The sequence below is a fragment of the Megascapheus bottae genome, chromosome 1 (genome assembly GCF_031878675.1).
Source record: "Megascapheus bottae isolate mThoBot1 chromosome 1, mThoBot2.hap1, whole genome shotgun sequence".
Classification (NCBI taxonomy): domain Eukaryota; kingdom Metazoa; phylum Chordata; class Mammalia; order Rodentia; family Geomyidae; genus Megascapheus; species Megascapheus bottae.
The window spans coordinates 18634444-18658781 of record NC_143509.1 but is presented as its reverse complement, the minus strand read 5'-3'; the positions used below and the strand labels follow the sequence as shown (position 1 = coordinate 18658781).

Here is a 24338-nt window from a genome sequence, read left to right as displayed (position 1 = left end):
GACAGAAAAAAGTCCATGATGGGTTTGGGGTGTAGAGCACTGTGTTAAGAGATACCAAAATGGCAACCCACGTGGTGAGTCTACAATAGTGAGAATTAGCTAAGTCTCCACTACAGTCTTTGAACATGGTATATGAAATTCCAGGCTCATTCCCAAGACTTCTTGCCAGCACCACTGTACAAATGTTCTCCAAAATTTGGGTAAACCTTGGGAAGAGGAAAGTTCATAATTATCATCAGTTCCAGCTACTAACACTGAACCAAACTTATGTGACATTAGTTGTTGTCTCCTTATGGGTCCTCTGACTGATTGCCTTTAGAGTGAATGCTTTCCTGCAATCCTTCTTTCAAATGCTGTAGGTGAGTTGCCTCTCAGCGTCCCCAAATCGTACCAACCCATTGGTAGAGGTGACATAAGCACGAGGAAAAACAAGGAACATACAAACAAGGATAAAACTCTAAGTTCCTGAATTCTTGCATTATGTAGCCTTTAAACCAGGAAAGAGAACATTTAAATGTAAGCAGCACTCTTTTAACCACTTGTACATTACCTTATTCTTCCTCTGACAAACACAAGCAGACTCATAACTAAACCAATATTAATGATCTCAACGGGAAAGTACTACCCACAAAAGGGGAAAATGTCACCAGTGAACTTTACCTCTGCCTGCTACACAACACTAATATACTTCTAGACTTCAAGCCTATTACAGAAAATTCATTTGTATTCTGTAGAATATTACATGATGAATTCTCTGCCTATAAAAACAAAATTAATTTTTTTCTATGGCAGAATGGTCAGAGACTACACCAAGTTGTTTGATGAATCATTGAGAGGTAGATATAAAATATGGCACTTCCAGTATGCACACATTTGGGTGTGCCCTCTTCTGATACCTGTATGGTATCAGAACCTCAAAAGTGGATGCCTGTCAAAGCTGGACAAATATGAACAGAAAAATCCTCCAATTCCATGGCTTCATACAGCAAGAGTTTTCAAATATGCATAAATATACCTTCATAAAACAGAATTCAATGTGGAGTCACTTTATTAAAAAGAGTAAAAGAGGAACCAATAAGACCAAAGGAAGAGAGCCTTACACACATAGGTGCAATGTCTATGTGTCTCTGGTCATATGAAATAATATTTATCTAAAGGAACTCCAGGAAATGGAAACAAGAGGATTATCTTCCCTGTTTAAAAATAAATGAAGCCACTAAATCATCCAATAGTCATAGTTATTAACTATTCACATTGCCAGTGAGCTCCCAAGCCCCCACCTTTCCAGCAGAATAACTAGAATTAATTAGTACGGAGATGATGATGATAATGGTGCCAATGAATTCATCCTAATTAAATGCTCTCTCGTGAAGAAAGGACTGGAATTTAGATCAATAACAATTTAATTTTATTCTTGAATCTTTCAGGAACACTCGGTTCTTCAAACAATCATAATTGGATGAATAGTCATATCTTTGTGGTGATTGAGCAATATCTTTATCAACTTTCTTTTCATAGTTTTCCCAATACTCTAATCCACAAAGCACGGGTTTTATGAGGAAACCTTGACATGTGAAGATTCATGAGTTTGTCTTTGCCACTCTTTCTGCATATTTGCCCTGAGTTCAGCTAAGATGGAGAATAGTTCCACTTTGTTGAGATGCAGCCCTTCTTACAGGATCAGGAATGTGAATCAACACCTGGAATCAGTTTGTCATCTGCTAGCTGGGCATTCCCACAGCCAGGTGTGACACACAGGTAGATGAGACGTAGAAGAGAACCAGAAGATATTTATTCTAACATATCTCATTCCCATTTTCCCATGCGAATATTACTAGCCCTTTAAATGGCATTAGCAATCACTTGATGACACTAAATGAAAATATTGGCTACAACAATTAGCTGGAGATTCCCAACAGCATAAAGACATTTACAAAGGAGGGAGAGGCTTTGACATGGACACCCATGGTTAACTCTGCCATACAATTGTTTTCTGCGTTGTTTGTATAAGAAACAATAGCAAAGCCAGACTCAAAGGAACATAGGCTCCATGGTTTCCCTCACTTGTCATAATTAATGTACCTCTAGGATCTAGCAGAGGATCACAATAGCTCAAAACTTAGGCACATAAGATCATATAAGATGAGACTAAATGAAAGGATCTCTAGGATATGGAAACAAGAGCTATATAATGTGTGATTATTGTTCTTATTTCTCTTCCCTTTTGTTGCCCTATGGTAAATCGCATGTGGTTACTGTATCTGATTTTGTTACCAGGTGTATTGTATATACGTTTATTTGAAATAGAAAAGGGAAGGGGGAAAACAAGATGATTGGGAGTGGGTGGAGGAGGGAAATGGGGACAAAGCCATGAGAAGAGGTATCCATGTGTGAGAAGTAATGCACCAACTACCTGGTGAATATAACTGTAACCCCGACAATTAACAAAAAGAAACATCAGCAAAAAACAAAAACAAAACCCAAAGCTGTCCATTAAGAGCACTAGTCTATGTTCAGATGACCCACGCGTGAACGTTAAGGCGACACCCCGGCAGCCCCCTGCGGGTACAGGAGGAAGCCGGTGAAGATGCTGTCGTCGTCCGGGCTCACGTAGAGGCCGTTCCAATCGTGGGTCACCTCCAGCCACACCTGGTCCCCGGCGCCCAGGCTCAGGAGGGTGAGCAGCGAGGCCCGCTCGACGGCCTGGCCCTGGGCCGCGGGCCGGGACGCGGCGAGCCTGGCACCGCGGGCCACCAGGCGGACGCAGGCCGGCCGGCCCCGCGCAGCCACGTGGAAGGAGAAGACGTAGACGCCCGGCTCGCGGCAGGTGAACTTGCCGGTGGCCGGGCTGTAGTCCCCTGGGTCGTTGTGCACGACCCTGGCGAAGCGGATGGGGACATTGGGAGGCGGGAACGGCCTGGACAAGATGGCACTGAAGGCCGAGCGGGGTGCCCCGGCCCCCTCGCCCTTGGAACCCTTGAAGCCCCGGGCCCCCTTCTTCCCACTGGGCCCCCGGATCCCCTTGGTCCCCAGCTCACCCTTGGGCCCTGCAGGCCCCGGGGGGCCAGGGAGCCCAGACTCGCCCTTTTCTCCTTTGTCGCCCATGTCCCCTGTGGCCCCTGGCAGGCCGTCCAGGCCTCTTAGGCCTTGGGTTCCAGGGTCGCCTTTGCCGCCCTTGTCTCCTCTGGCCCCGGCCTCGCCCTTCTGCCCTTTCCCTCCGCTAGGCCCCCACTCGCCTTTCTGGCCCAACTCGCCCTTCGCGCCCTTTGCGCCCTCTACCCCAGGTTCCCCATGGGGGCCTGGGGCGCCTACGACCCCCGGGTCTCCTTTGTCGCCTTTGGTGCCATTCCCACACACGTCCCCCCTGGAGCCCTTCTCGCCCTTCACTCCAGCCAGCCCAGCGCTGCCTTTGTCGCCCTTCGGACCCAGTCCACCTGCAATGCAAGACCAGAGGGAGTCCTAAGGGTGCGGCCCACGGTGGGCGCCAGGCTGCGACCCTTGCGCCCTAGAGCCCCGCCCCGGCCTCCACCCCCGCCCGCAGGCCCCGCTCCTGCTCCTCAGCCTTCAGGGAGCAAACCCAGTGAAGGCCAGCATCCTGGTCCCAGCGGGGAAACACATCCTAGACAGGACACGGAAATCCAAGAGATCCACGCAAAAAAAGGGCTGGGGGCGTGGATCAGTAACAAAGTACCTTCCTAGGAAAGCCCTGGACCCCGAGTCCATAAGAACGACTACGATCATAAACATAGTAGTAATAAGGTAACGACTAACTAGGACCCAGTAAATGCCATCGACAACTGACAGCCTGTCGTCATCCCCAAGGGGGTAAAGCTGCTGCCCTCTGAAGCAAGATCTTGGATTCAGAGCTCACTCACATAGCCAGTCCTTCTTTCTTTCTAAATGCTAAGGTCATTGTGAAGGCCGGAAGGTGTAGCCCTATGCAAGAGCGTGCGCCTTCAAGGCCCTTAAATCCAGTCCCCAGGACCACCCATCCATCACGGATGTGAGGACCGCCGTCTCCACCTGGCCATCCAAACTCAAAGCCACGCAGCGCGGAAATTAAAGCCTGGAAGCACTCGGGCCTTGCGGGGAGAGCATGTTTGCCCAGCTGCTGAACAAGTGGTGTGGTCCAGGGACTGTCTGAGGAAAGGTGGAAATGTATACTTTCCTCGCACATTTCCCACACACTGCAGTGCAGGCAGGAAGAGGATGCAAGGGTTCGCGTCCCACGAGCGCGAGCACAGGCAGGGCCTGCGGTGCGGTACCTGGCTCTCACCTGGCTCTCCTGGCTTTCCCGGGTATCCTGGAGCGCCGCTGGTCCCTTGGTCCCCACGCTCGCCTTTCAGTCCTAAAATGGTAGTGAGATCAGGGTTTTCATAGCTACCATGTCTTTTACCCAAGTTATCTTAAAAGAAAGTCGTGTGCAAAGGGGATTCATAGGGAGCCATTAGGCGCATTTAATTCTTACTAGAGGTAAACCGTTTCAAGATTTGGGAAGAATGCCTATCCTTCTCTCTCTGCCTGTGGAGTAACTTTGACGCTTGTAACTGTTCACAACAACTGCAGAGGTTGTGTGTCTGTGCACTCACGTTTTTACTATTGTGAATTTTGAATGATAGTCGCAATGTCTTCTTTTTTTTCACATGCCCGAAAAATAGTGCCATACACTACACAAATTTAAACACAGAACATAACATTCTGCAGTCGGTTGCCACTAGTCATTAAAACTCATCCAGAAATGGAAAATGTTCCTTGACATGAGAGCATCAAAGAAAAGGCAATTTGCCTTACGTGTTGGAACAATTCTTGTACTCTGCTCGGACGAATTATAGAACTGTAGGAAAATTGTATTTGAAAAACAAGGAAAGCATTGAGATTTCACACATGTGCTATGTTTCCATTAAATGGATTCTTAAATTGAGCCTGACTAAAAGCCAATCCTGTAACAGAGCAGCCATCATCTCACATTTAATTGCCAGTGGCAGTAGCAATAATAATAATAATAGTCATAATAATAATAAATCATTTGCATTTTGAATTTATTATGCACCCAGGATTTTCCCAATATCTTAATGTGTTTACCTTAGTGTAGTTTTTGTATTTAATATATTGTATTTGATATTAATACCAACATTTAGATAATAAGAAAGCTCATGTAACAGCATATTTCACCAATTGAAACATTGAATTTAGCAAAATTTATCACCCCTCCCTTTCCAATGGCAGTCCAAGCAGGCTTGCTTGTTTTTTATTTTTGTGTTTTGATTTGTTTTCTATGCTGATCCTGGTGTTTGATCTCAGTACCTTTCCACTGTCCCTGAGCTTTTTTGCTCTAAGCTAGCACCCTAACACTTTACACACAGCTTCACTTCTGGCTTTTTGGTGAAGTTGGAAATAAGAGTATGGGAAATGTTCCTTCCCAGGCTAGCTTTGGATTCTAATATCTCAGCCTACTGGGTAACTAAAATTACAGGCATAAGTCACTGGCACCTGTCTGGCTGGCAGTTTTTTGCTTTTATTTTTTTTATTTTTTGTCAGTCCTGAGGCTTGAACTCAGGGCCTGGATATTGTCCTTGAACTTTCTCAAGGCAAGCCCTCTCCACTTGAGCTAGAGCACCACGTCTGGCTTTTTCTATGTATATGGTCCTGAGGAATCAAATCCAGGGCTTTGTGTATGCTAGGCGAGCACTCTACCACTAGGCCACACTCCTGGCCTTAATATCATTAGTGTGTGTGTATGTGTATGTGTGTAAGTGTATGTGTGTAAGTGTGAGAGACAGAGACAGAGATAGACAGAGACAGAGGCAGAGAGACAGAGTGTGTCCTGGGGCATTATTCCTGAGCGTTGCTCAAGGCTAACACTCTCCCACTTGAGTTGTAGCTCTACTTCTTCATTTTTGTGAGGGAAAGGGGTTATTGAAGATAACCAAGCTGGTTTCTAGCCACAATTCTCAGATCTCAGCCTCCTGCGTAGCTTGGACTATAGGCATGCCACCAGCACCAGGCTATGATTAACTTTTTTTTTTTTCATTTTCATCAGGGTAAAAAAGATCCTAAGTCACTAAAAGGTGATTTAAAAAGAAATAGACTCTCGCCAATTTCACAAGACCAACTAGAGAAATTCCATTGTCACTCACAGCTTTCTAAGTGGTTGTTCTGTTACGACTCCCCATAAAACATAAAATTTGGAACAACTCATTACACTTATACCAAAATGGGTGTATTTTAATGTAAATACTTGTACAGAGGTTTCAATTCACTGTCTGTTTATGAGCATAATGCATCTTGATCAGTTTTAATATTCTATCATCCTCTCCTACCCTGTGGGTGCATTTTTTTTATTGTTGAACTAATGTATAGAAGGGTTACAGTTACATTCACCACATCGTAGGTGCATTACTTTTCACACATTGATACCCCTTCTCATGTTTTTGTCCCCATTTCCCTCCCCCCACCCCCTATGGGTGCATTTAGAAAGGTACAGATTTTGACTGGAAGTGAAGGCGCAATAGTATTTTCACTCTGCATCGTGAATCCACAACTAATCCAGGAGGCTGAGATCTGAGGATAGCAGTTCTAATTCAGCTTAGGCAGGAAAGTCTGTGAGATTCTCACCTCCAATTAACCACCTGAAAATGAGAAGTCGAACTGTAGCTCAAAACAGTAGAGTGCTAGCCTTAAGCAACAAAGCTCAGGGATAGCATCCAGGCCTTGAGTTCAAGCTCCACTATAGGCAAAATAAAATTTAATCTTCACCCACAGATTAACTTTTTTCCTCTCCAACTCATTTAAGGTGTTTAAATTCTTGCACAGAATTTACTCAGTCAAGTGGAATGATGAATCATAACTCATTCAACCCAGTGTGCCTTTTTTCTTTCTTCCTTTCTTTCTTTCTTCTTATTTAACTTGCAGCCTTAACTACAAGTGCAAGCCAAGTCTGGGAGTAAAGTAAGAATTACCACTTTACAAAGACTGGATGAATGAATTTCTACTTTTGATCCCTCATCAAAGCATCTTAAGAACTTTATCTCATGATGGATCCTGGTATTTTCTTCGACTTCCAGAAGTCTGGGTTCCAACACATATGAATCTCTGGGGAGGCTCAGCTATCATCTGTATTTCACAGGGGTTTCAGCTCACATCATTCAGTCACAAAAGGATTAAATGTTTCCAAGAATGGAAATCACATCACTGACAAGTGTGAAGTAGTTGGCTCTTGGCTTAACATCTTTTTTGGAGTAATTACTGAACACTGAATGTGAATCTGAGATGCAGTTCCTTCCCGCATGACAGGTGAGGTATAGATGGTATTGGGTATTGGGTCTCCTAACCTGTGACACAGGGTAGAAGACACTGAGCTTGATGGGCAGGTGGCATATCTACCCATGTATTCACTATTGCAGTGAACCTACGACCTTCCTTCAGTACTTCTAGCGCTGCCAAAGAGGGCTTTCCCGGGGCAGAAAGCCTCCTTTACTGATATTCCTCTGGAATTCTAGGATTTCTGAGCTGGAAAAGATCTGTGAAAGCCCTTATAGTTACAAATCTTCTTTTGATAATAGACAAAATAGAGATAAATAGCAAATCTATTTTCCTCAACTTCCAGGCAACACGAAGAGATTGGCCCAAACTCACTACTATAAGCTTGATACATTCACCTTAATTCATTTCTCTACCCACTACTGTCTTTGATTTCAGTGTTAGCCTATGGAAATGTCAAAGTCATCTCAGCAAGCAGTCTTCCTACCTAAACAATATTCTAGAGGATTGCTTGTTCTAGTTAGTTCTATCTAGTGTGAAATTAATTTGTATCCCAAGAACGTAATTGGTTTACTAGAGAAGGACTCTTCTCCAGAGAATGTACCTTGTAGTTTGAAGTCCCTGGGTTAGCCAGGTGGTGAAGGGTTGGAAAAGATAGGCATGAGTCTGTGAGTGTGTGCGTGTGTGTGTGTGTGTGTGTGTGAGAGAGAGAGAGAGAGAGAGAGAGAGAGAGAGAGAGAGAGAGAGAGAGAGAGAGAGAGAGAAGAGAGAGAGAGATGCTCACAGATAAGTTTAAATTTTCCCAATTGGCAATTTATAAAGCTAACCATTTATATCAAATGAACTCCTAATATCCTTTGGTCAATTCCTTCTTTTTAAAGATTGACTCATTTTCAATACTCTAGGTATTTACATAGCAAATTACTCTCCATAAAAATGATGGTATAAGTTGGGCATGGTGGCTCATGCCTGTAATCCCAGCTTCTCAGGAGGCTGAGATCTGAAGATCACGGTTCAAAGCCAGCATGGGCACTAATGTCTGTGAGACTCTTATCTCCAATTAACCATCAGAAAATGGTAAGTGTGGCTGTGGCTCAAGGGATAGGGCAGTAGCCTTGTGCTGAAGACCCAGGGACAACACCCAGGTCCAGGGGTAGGACAGTAGCCTTGAGCTGAAGAGTTTAGGGATAGCACCCAGGCCCAGAGTTCAAGCCCTATGACCCCTATGGTGTAGGGGCCAAGAACATGACCTAGTTGTAGAATGCTCACCTAGCATACATGCAGCTCTGGGTTTGATTCCTCAGTACCATATACACAGAAAAAAAAGCTGGAAGTGGTGCTGTGACTCAAGTGGAAGAGCATTAGCCTTGAGAAAAACTCAAGGACAGTACCCAGGCCCTGAGTTCAAGTCCAGGACTGGCAAAAACAAAAACAAAAACAAAAAAACTGATGGTGTAGCCAGGCATGGTGGCTCACACCTGTAATCCTAGCTACTCAGGAGGCTGAGATCTGAAGAGCGAGGTTCGAAGACAGCCAGGGCATGAAAGTCTATGAGACTGTTAGCTTCCATTAACCCCACACACACAAAGCCATAGGTAGAACTGGTAGAGAGCAAACCTTCAGCACAAAAGCTCAGGGAAAATGCCCAAGCCCTGAGTTTAGGTCACATGACTGTCCCTCCCAACTCTCTCTCTCTCTCTCTCTCTCTCTCTCTCTCTCTCTCTCTCTCTCTCTCTCTCTCTCTCTCTCTCACACACACACACACACACACACACACACACACACACACACACACACACACACAGATGGATAGAAAAATCCCTTAATCATGGACAGGAGATGAGTTACCCACCCTTGTCTCCTTTCTGGCCTTTTGAGCCTTCTGGCCCCCTGATGCCTGGCGGTCCTGGGAACCCCATATCACCTGCTTCCCCTTTAGGACCTGAAAACAGAGTTTTTAAAACTATCAAACTTTAAAAGCATATATCTTTTGAAATTCATTAGTTCACAGCAGTCATTTTGTTAACACCTCTAACTCTCAAGGCCTAATGATAAAGTCTGGTGATGATAATCTCTCATAGAGTTGCAGGGCAGTGCTTTGGCCCGATTTGCAATGCTGTTGTACCTGAGAGGATAAATTGAGGCCATTAGTACTTGTCACTGTGTTTGTAGTGGTGATCCAATGATTCTGGAAAAGGCTTTATATCAAACAAGAAGAGAATGATTATCTGACACCTTGCTACCTATGAGCCACCCTTTCAGACCGAAATCAAAACACAATATTTTATACTTCTTCATTTCTCCATCATTGGCTAATTTATTGATTTGGGAACTCGCTTCTTCTTTTCTTTTTTTTTTTTGCCAGTCCCTGGGCTTGAACTCAGAGCCTGAGCACTATCCTTGGGCTTTCTCAAAGCTAGTGCTCTACCACTTGAGCTACAGGAGCACTTCCAGCCTTTTTTTTTTCTGTGTATGTGATACCAAGGAATTGAACCCAGGGCTTCGTGCATGCACTCTAGGGCTAGGCCATGTACCCAACCTGGGAACTCTCTTCTGAGACCTCCAGTATGTCATGCCAACCTCCAGTATGTACAAGGAGGCAGCTGTCAGCATGTTAGCAACCTCTGCCCCTGGGAGCCGAGAATCTACCAATGGTCAATGTTTAGCAAATAACCACAGGACCAGGCACTAGTGAAAGAATCAGGGGACAATAGGAAAACCTGTAGTGTGAGTTACAAATAATAATAACTAATTTATATGTATCAAGTCAGAAGATACTCTCCAAGAAAATGACACTAGGCAAAGCCTTAATGAATGACGGCAGAGTTCTTGAAGCAAGACATTACTAAGCAATCACACCTGGAAAGACAAAAGTAGAAAGGACCGGGATGTTTTGAAACAATTAGAGGAAATGATGTGGGGGAGAGCAGGCAATCAGGAAGGTGGGGAGGTAGCCATGCTTTATGTAATCATATGTACTAAAAGTGCATAAAAATATTATTAAATGGGTTACCTAGCAAGATACTCAGTTCAGTAAATAAGTAAAACGGTACCTGGGTCTAGACTCATCCATTTCATCAGAAGGCACTAATGCACTCATTTAGTTACTCAAGCAGAAATTAAAACTTTGTGTTTCTTTCTCTCAATCACATTTTCTTCTATTTCTGTTTCTGGATGACATAAAATGTAGGAACTGAGATAGGAAAAGGGAGACAAGACAAGAGATATGGTAATAACTTTCTCAATTCTTAGAAACAAAGAAAAACAATTAAAATATATAGGGGGCGAAATCACTGTAAACACAGTGTATTTGAGAAAAATGAACTCAGTTATGCAGCTTTACATCTGAAAATATGAATTCAAGTGAATTAAAGAAGAAGAAGAAGAAGAAGGAGGAGGAGGAGGAGGAGGAGGAGGAGGAGGAGGAGGATATGGGAACAAGGAACAAGATAATCCATTACATTTCACGGTGCTATGTCTCCTCCCCAGAGGCTTCAAGATGAGCAAATTTATTTCAGTTGCAGTGTGTGTGTGTGTGTGTGTGTGTGTGTGTGTGTGTGTGTGTGTGAAACTGGGGATTGAACACGGGGCCTCATGCATGCTGGTCAAGTGCTTTTCCACTTAAGCTGTTCCCTGGCCCTTGGTTTCTTTTCATTTTTCCTCTGAGATAGGGTCTCTTTCTATTTTTCCCTGGGCTGCTCCCAAGCCAGTGATCCTCTTGCCTTTGTCTGAATAGCTAGATTGCAAGTGTGTGCCATCAAGCCTCATCTAGATTTACTAAACACTGCCTGAACTATGGTCAAATTATTAGGTGAGATATGACCGTCTTTTGGGTATTTTTATAAAGATCAGAAACAATATAAATTGCCCAACTATTCCTGGCATGTGTACACATTATAACTAGACAAAACAAAGGAGAAGGCTAAGTGTAAATGGGATATCACTTTTGCTAACTGTTAGACACATCTGACGTTTTCATCCAGAAACTTAACAGAGCAGGGCTGGTGACTTGTAAATGTAGATCATACACAGTAGGATGTGTGCAGTATGTGTATGTGTGGTCATGGGACCAAGGGTTCAAAAATTAATAGAAGTTAAAATAGTGGATTGGAGTAGATTTCTTCTTCCCTTTCAAGTCTATGCTAGATTTCTAATGAGAGAGAGAGACAGAGCAACAGAGACAAAGAGAGGAAGAAGTGATGTCTTTTTAAAATACGGGTAAGTCTGGGACAAATCTCTCTATGAATTTCAAAAAGAATATCTTACCATATCAGGCTCAGAGTATCCAATAAGCTAGGCTATACTTCTACCATAGCTAAGTGGAAAATCTAAAAAAAAAAAAATTTTTTTTGAAGGCAGGCACCAGTGTCTCATGCCTGAAATCCTAGCTACTCAGGAGGCTGAGATCTGAGGAACGCAGTTCAAAGCCAGCCAAGGCAGGAAAGCCCAAGAGACTCCAGTTGATCATCAAAAAAACAGAAGAAAAACTGTAGTTTTTGCTTTTGTTTTTGTTTTGTGGGTCATGGGGCTTGAACTCATCCTGGGCGCTGTCCCTGAGCTCTTCAGCTCAAGGCTACCACCCTACCCCCCTGAGACTGGGCATTGTCCATCAGCTCTTCAGCTCAAGGCCATTGCCCTACCTTGAACCAATCCCCACCTCCCATTTTCTAGAGGTTAATTGGAGATAAGAGTCTCAGGTCCTTTTATGCCCAGGCTGGCTTTGAACCTTGATCCTCAGATCTCAGCCTCCTGAGTAGCTAGGATTACAAGTGTGAGCCACCACACCCAGCAGTAAAACTATAGTTTAAGGGAGCCTTGAGCAAAAGAAGCTCAGGGACAAAGCCTAAGGTCCTGAATTAAAGACCCAGGACCAGCATACACACACATATATAATTCATATGTATAATTTTGACAGATAGATAGATCTACATATGTTTATCTATATGTATATATGTATATATATAATATGTATATACCATTGACCATTTATTCAGTCAGCACATCAAGTTCTTATAGGAATAGCTCATTGATAGTTCTATGAAGTAGATATCATTTACCATGATAGAAAATGAGAATAAAACAACTAATGAAGCTTTCCCTATGCTAGTTGTATAATAGATCCAGGAAACAACCTCTCAGACTAAGGTACATGAACTCCCCAGTGAGCCTCAAAATATTTGTTACACAGTCTCAGAGGAGAGGCCAAGAACCACTCAGGCAAACCTACCACTGGGCTCAACAAACGTCTAGACATTTGAGACCCCACAGCCTTACAAGATAGTTTTGTGCCCAGCTGGGTCTCATGGACCATGCCTTTAGGTTTTCCTTCTCCACACAGCTTGCCAGACAATAAAATGGAGTGAAGTTTGCTAAAAATGACTTTTTCCATCTCATTACAACTTCAATATTATGTTAGCAACCCTGAAATCTAGTGCCTGGGGCCACTGTCCATTACCTTTCTACCTTCATCCAATCCTGCATAAATACTGAGCAAATTTCTCAGAGGATCCTACAGTGGGATGAGATGAATCAAGCAATTAGTAACGATGCCTAATTACTAATCTTATGACTAAATTCATCAGATAAGACACAGCAAGCATTTGTGCATGTGTGTATGTGTGTGTGTGCGTGTGTGTTTAGAAAATGGTAAGTTCAGAATTGACATTACCATTTTTATCTTGCCTTCTCTACTAGATGACATGCAAAAGTCAAAAATGAAATAAAACTGAGAGAATATTCACTATGTATACATTAAAACACATCTGGATTCTTGTGTGTGGTTCTGCTATTCTGAAGCTTGAACTCTTTGGTTCAGGCTAGCATTCTTCCATTTGAGCCACGGCTCTACTTCCAAGGCTTTGCTGGTTAATTGGAGACAGGGGTCTCACAGAGTTTCCTGCCAAGGCTGACTTTGAACTGCAATCCTTAGATCTCAAGAAAAAAAAAAAAGCATCAGTCAGCACTTACTTTGCAAGCAATGGAATTGTCATTGATGCTTTTTTAACTAGCCATCAATGAAAACATTACAGTTTAGTACTGGGTGAGGGGGGCCAGTACAGCGCTGAGCGCGTGGCTTCTGACTCCAGCCCATACCCCCCACCACTGACCGCCACACAACCGTGTGTCCAGTCTGCTGTCCCCCTCGCAGAGGCCCTGGGCCCCCTGCAGTCACGGGGCTGGGGACTGCTCCTATGACTGTGAATGCCCCACCTCGCTTGTTTCAAATGCTAACACGTATGAAGAAGGCAGGTGAGGGCCCCCCATCCCCTGGGAGTGACGGTGACACCCTTGAAGCAGTTCCACCCCCCACCCCCAGCTCGCCAGGGCTGCACAGGTGAGAAAGCGGCCTTGGAGCGCCTCAGGTACCTGGACCTCCTGCCTCCCCAGGGTCTCGTTTCTGCCCCGCAGCGAGGGAGCAGCAGCCACAGCAATTCCAGAGGAAATCAGCCGAGTCCAGACTGGCGTTGGCCGAGGGAAGCAGCTGAGTGGAGGCGGAGGGGAAGTCCGGGTCGGAGGGGGTGGTGGTGGGCTGCGCCACGCCAGCTAGGCTGGTAAGGAGTGGGTCCTCTTCTTCCTGAGCCGGGCCCCGGGATGGCTTCGGGCCCTTCGGGAACTCTTTCCCCTCAGGCTTCTTCGTGAATTTGGCATGTGGTGTGGTCTTGGCTGCCGTGTCCACACCAGCAATAACCAAAATAATTAAAATGGGACAAAGCCAAGAACACATACACATTTTTTTAATGCTGGAAGAAAGACAGAAAAGGAAAATACACGCAAATTACATGATGTCCAACTGGAAAGACCAAAAAGCACACATGCAGGCTTATTGGAGAGAAATAAATACACCATCAACACAAACAGGATGCATCATATAGAATGGTAAACTGGGGGTGACAGTTTAAATGGAAGTGTGTACTTGAATCATAACTGACTATTTTAGAGCCCTAAAGTATTTATTATAAGGAACACTTCCATCCCGTTCTTCTTCTTGCTTGTTTTCTCCATGTTACATGCTCTAAAATGGTACTCTCAATCATTTAAATGATCTTGCCAAATAGCAAACATGATCTATAATAAATGCAACATGACTTAATAGTTCCTATGCCCTGTGGAAAACAAATATGTATAATTTCCTGACTGACCTCACTTTGATTTATAGGAATCAAATATACTTGTATTAGAGGGAGATGAAAAATATTGAGCTGAATAGCTTATTCAAGCAAACTCAATTATTTCCAGAGAAAAGACTAGTGAAATAGTCCCTAGATCTACCAGGGTTAGTGTTTCTTTGGGACAGCCCTTGTTTGGAATCTATTATATTAAATGGAAAAGGAGACAATAAAAAATCATAAATTTGAATCTTCACTATGTCCACATATTCTTTGCATGTCATTTAATTCTCCAACTCTTTGCTTTAGAATTTAAGAAATTTTTCTGGGGAAAAAAAGAGCCACACATATCTTGGCATTAATTTAATGAGGGGAAAGTGTGATGATTCTGAAAAAAAAGTCACATTTGCCTTGATATAATTTTAATGACTCAAAGTATGATCATTCTTATTAAGGTTTTCTTTTCTGGCAATGTCTGAAGTAATATAAAATAGGATTCCTAATGAAGCACAATTGTGACAGTTCACGGAATTCTGTTTCCTATTAACTCCCAGCCCTCGGATGACTGCTAACAGTTAGCAAGACACTGGATATGTATTCTCAGCTACAAAGATGGAGAAATTAGTATGAACAACAAAAATCATACAAAGAAAATATGATAAGAAACTAAAACCTTCTTACACATGAACAGCCCTTACCACAATTAGATACCTCATTTCATCAATCTAATTGGTTCTTAAAATGCCTATGCCTTAGGCTGGGAGTTTGGCCTAGTGGTAGAGTGCTTACCTAGCATGTACGAAGGCCTGGGTTTGATTCCTCGGTGCCATATACATAGAAAAAATCTGGAAGTCATGCTGTGGCTCAAATGCTAGAGCTCTAGCCTTGAGAAAAAGTCCAAGGACAGTGCTCAGGCCCTGAGTTCAAGCCCCACGATTGGCCAAAAAATAAAAATAAAAAATAAATTAAAAATGCCTATTCCGGGCAGACGTTACACTGTCTCACCTTCAAAGATGAGGCAACAGGCACCAAAAGGTTGTATGCCTGGCGCAAGGCCACATAACCAGTAACTCTGGACTTAAGTCTTAAATCTAGGTCTGTTTACTGTCTATGTCTAAACCTTTTCCTACCAATCATGAGCCACTTACAAGAAGGGAATCCCAGAGCAGTAAACCCAAGGGCAGATCAATGGAACTGAGCTACCTTGGAGACAGATATAAATCAAAACCGATGAGAAAAGACAAAGATAAGACACTTCATCTCCAGACTCACATAGCCATCCAGAAACCTTCACTTTTCTGTGAGCTATGTTTGCATGTTTGCTTCCACAGTAGGCCAATCAACTGAGACTTATTGAATCTCAACAGTGTCACAAGCAGTGAGAAATTATACACTGGGACACCCAGCATAGGACTGTTCCCCTACCCTCAGAAAGCTCACCATCTATGAAGGAGTAATGAGAAAAGAAAACATAAAAAGCATTACACACACACACACACACACACACACACACACACACACACACTACATCTACCATCTCAGAAGTTCTATGGAATATCCTAGACATGAAAGATATGTAATACGGACCCCCTTCCCCAAGGAATTTTTGAGCTGTAAACATGCAACTATAACCAGAGACATGTTTTTAGAATACAGAGAAATCAGAGTGCTGGCAGAAGCCACAAGTGAACTCTTTCTTGTGTGAGCATGGAGTAATCCACAAGATGGACTAAATAGCAATACCATTTTTGTCAGTCAGGGTCTTGAATTCAGAGCCCGAGTGCTATCCCTAAGCTCTTTCACTCAGTGCTAGTACTCTACCACTTCTAACCACAGCGCCACTTCCAGTTTTCTGGTGGTTAATTGGAGATAAGAGTCTCACAGACTTTCCTGGCCAGGCTGCTTTCAAACCAAGATCCTCAGATCTCAGCCTCCTGAGTAGCTGGGATTACAGGCATGAGCCGCTACACCCCACAGCAATAATATTTTAAAGCAGTGACAAACATTTCCTATTCCATTGTCTCTGACTGCCCCATCTCCCATTTTACCCATAGACAAAAGACTAGACCCTACATATTCCAGGATCTCTTGCTATGAGGATTCCAATTTGGTTTCTTCCCATGAAAAAACTTAGTGAATAGGACAGAATAGAAGCCATTCTTCTCCTTCAGGAAATAGCCAATGAAAGCAGAGGAATTGGCTGGTGTGAAGTTTCCCGGGTGGCCTCTGGTAAACCACAGGCAATACCACCTTGCATCTGTAGGTGGAGATCACAACCAGCAGCAATGTCCTGTAATTCCTGCCTGGGGGACAGGAGCAATATCCTGATTGTAGACTGACAGCAAACAGCAGAGCTGCCTTTGCTATGTTCTCTTCTTCCTTATCTGAACCACACCTCATCCATCCTCGTCTCCATCTATAAAAGACCCAGACTTCTGAGCCTTCAAACAGACAGTCCATAGTAGCCATGTCCTCCATTGTATACGTGTGTGTGTGTGTGTGTGTGTGTGTGTACTTGGCCTCATTGAATAAAATCCCTATCTTCCTGTATTAAGTCCCTCCCTGCCCATCCTTATCATAGTCTCACATTTCCTTCTTCTTCACTTATTTGTGCCTCCACCTCTCCTATAAACTCCGTCTGCCTACATGTTCCTGACTTATAGTCACTCTACATATCATTGACTTGATATTTTTTTAAACTCTTTTTTTTTGCCAGTCCTGGGCTTGAGCTCGGGGCCTGAGCACTGTCCTTGGACTTTCTCAAGGCTAGAGCTCTACCACTTGAGCCTCAGCACCACTTCCAGCTTTTTTCTATATACGTGGCACCAAGGAATCGAACCCGGGTCTTCGTGCATGCTAGGCAAGCACTTTAACCACTAGGCCAAACTCCTGGCCTCTGACTTGATATTTTTGAGGCAGAGTCTTGTTACGCAGCCCAAGCCTCAAGTTCATAATCCCCTGCCTTAGCCTCCCCACTGCTGGGATTGCAGGCATGTACAGCTATATTCTCTCTTTTATCTTGTAATTCAAGGAGTGCCTACTTATCCACATCATTATCTGTTAGAAAACTGAAAAAGTTTTGTTAAAAGATCCTCCCACAATGCTGTCTTAGAATTGATCATCCATATCAGTATTTTATCTTCATGGTGCTCTTGATGTGAACTTCCCTGTGAAGCCTTTTGAAATATTTTTATGCACAGAGATGTGTGGACAGGTGTATATAGCTATATGGGCAGAATCGATGGTGAGGTTTTTTAACCATATATCAAGCATTTCTTGAATCTGTGCAGTTATCTAGAATTATAGTCGAGTCTTTACATTTGTAGCAACCTTTTTCTATTGGAATAGCTATTTTTAATTTTTCACAGTGTTTCCTTTAACTCTGTTTTACACTTACTCTTACACTTACTCTTCCTTCCCTCCCTCTTTCCTTCCTTTCTTCCTTCTTTCTCTTCCTTTCAAAGGTTCCTGGTGCTGCCTGCATAGTGTTTTGCTGTTCCTAAGAAGCTGTTTCCTCCTGCCTGGATTCTTCTAGCAAATTCAGGCAGGCCAGCCTTTTAGAGTTCAGACCATGACTTCATTCGCAGATACACGTCACACCAGAAAGGAAGAGACGCTTTGGGTCTCCAGATTCCTGTTTCCCATTTGGCTTTTAAGAGCAATTCCAGAGTAATTACAATCAGCTCTGATGGGCTTTTCACACATCCCTCAATGCTGGTAGACACAGCAACAGCACCATTGCTTCTAGTGTCCTGTGGGAGATGATTGTTTCCAGCACTGAAGTAAGTGAACCCATTACAATTTTATGAAGCACATTGAATATAACACTCCATTATACCAAGTTAAGTGTTTCTTGTAGTTGAAAAGCATGCAGTAAAATTTAAAAAAAAAAATTCTCAGGCTAGGAGCGTGGTCTAGTGGTACAGTGCTTGCAGAGCATGCATGGAGCCCTGGGTTGCATTCCTCAGTACCACATACACAGAAAAAGCCACAAGTAGTGCTGTGGCTCAAGTGGTAGGGTAGCAACCTTGAGAAAAGCCCAAGGGCAGTGCTCAGGCCCTGAGTTCAAGTCCCAGAACTGGCAAAAACAAAAACCAAGAAACAAACAAAAACCATTCTCTCAACATTTTTCTGTCAGATGAAAAGACATTGTCCTTGGTTCAAAGTATGACCTAATGAAGAGTCCATCTGCAAACAGAGCTACCTTTTCTCCTCTACACACGGCCTTTCTTTCAGTTCCTTCTCTTTTCTTCCCACCCTCTCTCGAATGAGGAGTACAGGAAGCAGAACATTAAAAATGGTGAAAATGTAAGCACAAGGTTGAGTGTAGAGAAGGAAATGTACTTGGGGGAGTCCCCAAGCCAATCTGGGCCCTATAGTAATAATAATAACAACAATGATAGTGATGATGATAGTGGTAACAACTCAGGTGACTGCTGCATGGAAAAATTAAATTACCTTCATGTATGAGTAGAGATTAAAAATGAATATTACATTTAAGACTCCAGAGTCTCAAACTAAAAGCATTTAAGAATGAGATTAAGTTAAAAGCAGTAATGAAAATATTACCCCATGCTTCCATCATTTTTATTTTTCTCCCAGTATGCTTCTGACTCATATAATGGCTTCCTTCCTTTTCTATTCCCTCCTTCTTTCTTTTCTTTTGGAGCAGAAGAGGGAGGAAGAGATGGGATAAACCTGTAAGTGTGCACCTGGAGTAAGTGTGCCAGTGGAGACATTCCACCAAGAGTGAGCTGTATGTTCATGTGAAAATTCTCTTTCCTTTCCACTTAATTTTTCTGTAAACCTAAAACTGCTCTAAAATATAAGTTCTATTAGTCAAGAAAGAAAAGAAAGGGAAAGAGAAGGAAGGAGGGAGGGAGGGAGGGAGGGAGAGAGGGAGGGAAGGAAGGAAAGAAGGTCCTGAATATGCTGACTGATTTGTTCCCCTATTTATTATTTGATCCTGATATATTTTTATTAATTTATCCAATTTGTTATTGCATGCTAGAATTTCAAAGTTACACACCACCACAATATATTTTTGTTAAGTTTTGCGATGCCAAAAGAAAACTTCACTCCTGGGTTGGTGGGGTCCCTGGAGCCCCACAGGAGCCCCAGCCAAGTACAGAAAATATGACTGGATGAGGAGAAAGCCCAACACTAGTGGAAAATTGCAGGATCATGTGTGTCCACGATTCTGAGTGTTTGACATTACGCAGTGATGCGTTGAGTGCCTGCTCTTTTATGTGTTTAGTCTTTGCTACACTCTGATACCTGCTCATCTACCAGGTGGAATGTGCACTTCAATTTGTTAAAAAAAAATCCTAAGCTAACTTGTGCTCTCCTTCCAATTAAAAACTGAAGCCAGAGAAATCCTTCTTTTGCCATCACAGTAGCCCCTCAACAGAACTGACACCAAACCAGGATCCATGTTAAAAACTTTCTCTATAGAGTCACTGAGTATCTTCTATTTCTTTGGTATGAATATCTATACATCCACGACAATAAGAATAAGTATCTGGCATTGGTGGTTCATTCCAAACCCTAGCTACTGAGAAGGCTGAGATCTGGGATCATGGTTCAAAGCTACTGTGAAAAAGGCCATGAGACTCTTACCTCCAATTAACAAGCAGAAAGCTGCAAATGGAGCTGTGGCTCAAGTGGTAGAGTGCTAGTCAAAAAGGAGAAAAAAAAAAAAGCTCGAGGGCAGTGCCTAGGCCCTGAATTCAAGCCCCAGGATGGGCACACAATATTAATGATAATAATTATAACTGGATCTGAGCAGGCCTCTTTGCCTTTCCCTACGGAAGACATTAAGCAAAGGACCTGGGCACAGGCGCTGCATCCAGCGCTCCAGTGGAGGCAGAGGGCTCACCACCGAAGGCCGGGAGCTTCAGGAGCACGGGCGCACGCGCTGTGCATTGAAGAGACACAGCTTAAAGTTCACCTTTGGAGGCAAAGATGGGGGTTGTTATTTTTTTTTCTTGAATGAGCTAACGATTCCTTATCTCCGTCCCTAGCAGCCGCTCGCCAGAGTGAAGAAGCCCAGCTCCTGGGCAGAGGATCGGCGCCCACCTCAGGTGACCATGGCCTCCTCCCATATCCACGCCAAGAGCGCAGAGACCAAGGACAGGGCGTGAAATGAACGTTTTCTTCCCAAACCGATGTCAGAGACCAGACATCCATTTGTGATCCGTGGCCACAGTGTTCAGGATCCCCTCCACCTTTTCTTTTTTAATCCATGAAAAGATCTTTAAACACGAAAAGATCTGCTCCAGGGCCCAGAAATAACTTAGATAAAAACATCAGGAAAGGGGCTGGGAGTTTGGCTTAGTGGTAGAGAGCTTGCCTAACATGCACGAAGACCCGGGTTCGATTCCTCGGTACCATATACATAGAAAAAAGCCAGAAATGGTGCTAAGGCTCTAGTGGTAGAGCTCTAGCCTTGAGAAAGTCCAAGGACAGTGCTCAAGCCCACGACTGGCAAAAAAAAAAAAATCAGGAAAGTCAGATTATGTATTTCACACATACATACATGCATATATACTTTACGATGATAGATCAATTTCTCTCTCACTCATTGGCATCTCAAGTACTTTCAGGCACATTCACCATCCCATACCGAGAGCAGACCCAACCAGTTGCGGTGGCTCACACCCATAATCCTAGCTACTCAGGAAGCTGAGATCTAAGGATCATGGCTTGAAACCAGACAGGGCAGAAAAGTCCCCGAGAGACTAACCAGATGGTAACCAAAAGTGGTGCTGTGGCTTGAGTGGTAGAGCCCTGGCCTTGTGCACAAAATGGCTCAGGGACTCAGGTCCTGAGTTCAAGCCCTTTATCAGTGAAACACTGTAACCAGACAGAAGATGCCAAGACATCAGCCTAGATCTACTGCTAGCGGAGTTGGCTCTAAGCCTGCCTCTAGTTTTCAGAAAGCTCCTTACAAATCTCTAATCCTCGCTTCCTGTTCATAAAGCCATTCTCACAGATCATCTTGGCCAATAGGCAGAAAGCATGGTGGCTACAGGCCAGGGCTGCCCCAATTTCCTCCAGCTCCATAACTGACACCAGGCTTCCAGACTTGCTTACAATCTGAGTTCTTAAAAGGGAACCCTGAGCCTGGAAATTTGAGATAAGTGCCTACCCACGAGGCTTAGTATCCTCACACTAAAAATGAGCTGAGCCAGGGGAGGTGGCTCACACCTGTAATCCTAGCTACTCAGGTGGCTGAGATCTGAGGATCATGGTTCAAAGCCAGCCCGGGCAACAAAGCCCTGAGACTCCTATCTTCAATTAATCACTAGAAAATGAGAAGTAGCTCTGAGGCTTGAAGGGTAGGACAGCAGTAGCCTTCAGACAGAATTCAAACCCTATGACAACCCCCCCCCCAAAAAAAATGAGCTGAAGGTAAGGGGCTAAGTCAACCTTGAGCCCTTCTCTAGTTTCAAAGTATGAAGCATTTTTCCCCAGCTGGCCCTGGCTACTCAGAATTCAGTGTTGTCACATCCTCATGTTGTCACCTAGTTCAGGGCCTGCTGAAGAACTGGATGCTCTGCCAGTGTCAGTAGCTTGGAGACACCTTCAGGGCCTAGAAAGAGTTGAGAATACCAGACTAACAGCTGTCTGACCCATTTCTGGTTTGGTATCAGCCCAAAGAGGAACAGAAGGGACCCTGTCTCTGCAAATGCTACCAAGAGGCTAATGCATCACCTGAAAGACAGCAGGCCTTTCCTCTTTGGAGACAGCCTTGCCACTTAATACCCCAAAAGACCAAGGACAAAGAATGGCATTGTGTAAGCACTGTAACTCAAGCAATTAGCCAGGTAATGGTCTGTGGGGTTCATTATAGCAGAATGTCAATTAAAACACTTGGAAGGACATTGGGCCGAGCACTTAGATTCCAGATCTTATGAGCAACCCAGTGAGACTAAATTATAGCAGATGTCATATTAGTACAATAGGTAAATGAAAATAAAGTTCCTTTTTTAACATGAACCCAGGCCTAATACTTCATAAATCCTCAAAATTGCAAAGAGCAGTCAAGTGTCTAGGCTATAGTCAACAATAAAGAAAATGGAATATGCGATTATCCAGCTTGAACTGAATATCTTCTTTCCTGCCTTTGACCTAATTAAATAATGTCTTGTATCTTTTTTGTTAATTGTTTCTTAAAGATTCAGATATACACTTGTTAGTTTTATCTTGACTTTCTGCCAATGGACTTCAGGATGATAGGAAAGGAACAGACAAACTACAGGAGGAAAAAAGCCTTTAGATAAGATCTTTCTGCTAATGGCTTGCCTGAATCCATTCTTCTCCAAACAGAGCATTTTTTTCTCTTTCTTTTTCTTTCCAAGCAGATATGATTAGAAAAAAAAACTGACTTCTTCAAGAAAGAAAATAAATGGCAATGTTTCCTTATGACATTTCAAAATGCATATAGCATTTAGAATCCAGATCGATGACCATAATGATTTTCCCTGATTAATGGTAGGAAGACTATCATACATAAAAATTAATTTTTGTCCTAAAAACCCTCAAAACAAGTTTAAAACTGCAGTTAATTTTTATTCATGAATTATAAATTCCTTACAGGGGAGGGCAGAAATTAAATGATCAATAGGTTGACAGCTAAATGCATATTAAACTTTTATTATTATTCATAATGGTTCTGCGGAATACCATAGGCATATCTTTTTTTGTTTTTTTCATATATTTTTATTGTAATTAATAGAAGGGTTACATTATAGTCACCAGATAGAAGGTGCATTACTTCACAAACATTGATACCCTTTCTCATGTCATGGTCCCCATTTCCCTTCCCCCCTCCCCCTGCTCATCTTGATTTCCCCCTTCCCTATCCAATTTCAAATAACCAATTAAGCATATATAAAATATATCAGATAACAAGGTGAAATATTGTAACATTATGAGATAACCAGGGGACAGCAAAAGAGATGAGAGATAATATAGTACATTAAGGACAACAATCATTCATTATATGGCTTTTGTTTCTATATCCTGGAGGTCCTTACATTTAACATCATACTATATGGCCTTATGTATCTAGATTTTGTTCTATTGTAAATCTCTGCTAGGAGAGCCCATGGTTTCTACTGGTTAAGACATATTTTAAAAGCTAAGTATCTTCTCTCTTTATCAAATAGCTGTTATGATAAAAATCACAGTATACAACCACCCATGTCTATTATACTCTAAATAAAACTTTATTCCCGGCATATCATCTCTGAAAGGTAGCTGATTATTGAAATTATTATCTCTTTTATTATTTATTTTTAATTATTCTCCTCCTATAATTTGTTTTTCTGTATAACTCACAACTTTATTTTTTATTATCTCACAAATTTAATCACTTTAAAATTAAGAATGATTCCACATTCCTTACCCTAGACTTCTATATTTCAAAGATCAATGCAAAAAATAGATTTAATACCATGGAGGAAAAATTTATTTTTAACAGTTTCAGACTTTTACCATGCCCATTCACATTCTTATTTGCTTAAGTTAAATGATATTAACAGGACCTTTCTGAGCTTGAGATCTTATTGCAAAGGGCCTGAAGGGAGATGGAACAGATCAATGTATGTAATCATCTCCTACCTTGTGGATATTCTCTTATCAGCACACTTTCTCCTGACAGCACATTGAAAACGTCAGTCTCCAGTCTCGATTGTCAGGAGATGTCAGGGTCTGCTTTATGTCTTTCAATATCTGTCCTGACCCAATGAGAAGGGAGAGTTCCCTTGATAAAGGCAGCAGTAACTTCTTCAAACTCTCAGAGAGGCCCTGAAATCTGATGACATGCAAATGTCGTGGGAATGTTTCTGTCCTTGCTCTGACCTTGTGGGACATTCGGCCTGGTTCACAGTATTCACATCCATCTCAGCCCTGAAGGGAGAGAGGATGCAGGCACCACCTTGCAAAAGCGGAGAGAGCATGACTTCC

The 24338-nt window shown here is 42.9% G+C and overlaps 1 protein-coding gene across 2 annotated transcripts; it reads right to left on the bottom strand.

Annotated features, from left to right (window-relative positions):
- Positions 1-1196: 1196 nt before the first annotated feature.
- On the bottom strand, positions 1197-24071 carry Otol1 (otolin 1). Of its 2 annotated transcripts, XM_090334263.1 has the most exons (6): positions 23994-24071; positions 13627-14000; positions 9113-9202; positions 4277-4348; positions 2527-3434; positions 1197-1725 (listed from the first exon to the last, which is right to left on the bottom strand). In XM_090334263.1, the coding sequence occupies exons 2-5, from the start codon at positions 13988-13990 to the stop codon at positions 2536-2538; spliced, it is 1425 nt and encodes a 474-aa protein (XP_090190389.1). In that variant the 5' UTR covers positions 13991-14000; positions 23994-24071; the 3' UTR covers positions 1197-1725; positions 2527-2535. The 2 variants fall into 2 exon arrangements, with proteins under 2 accessions (XP_090190389.1, XP_090190305.1); XM_090334179.1 differs by lacking the exon at positions 1197-1725 and having other exon boundaries at positions 2438-3434.
- Positions 24072-24338: the final 267 nt, after the last annotated feature.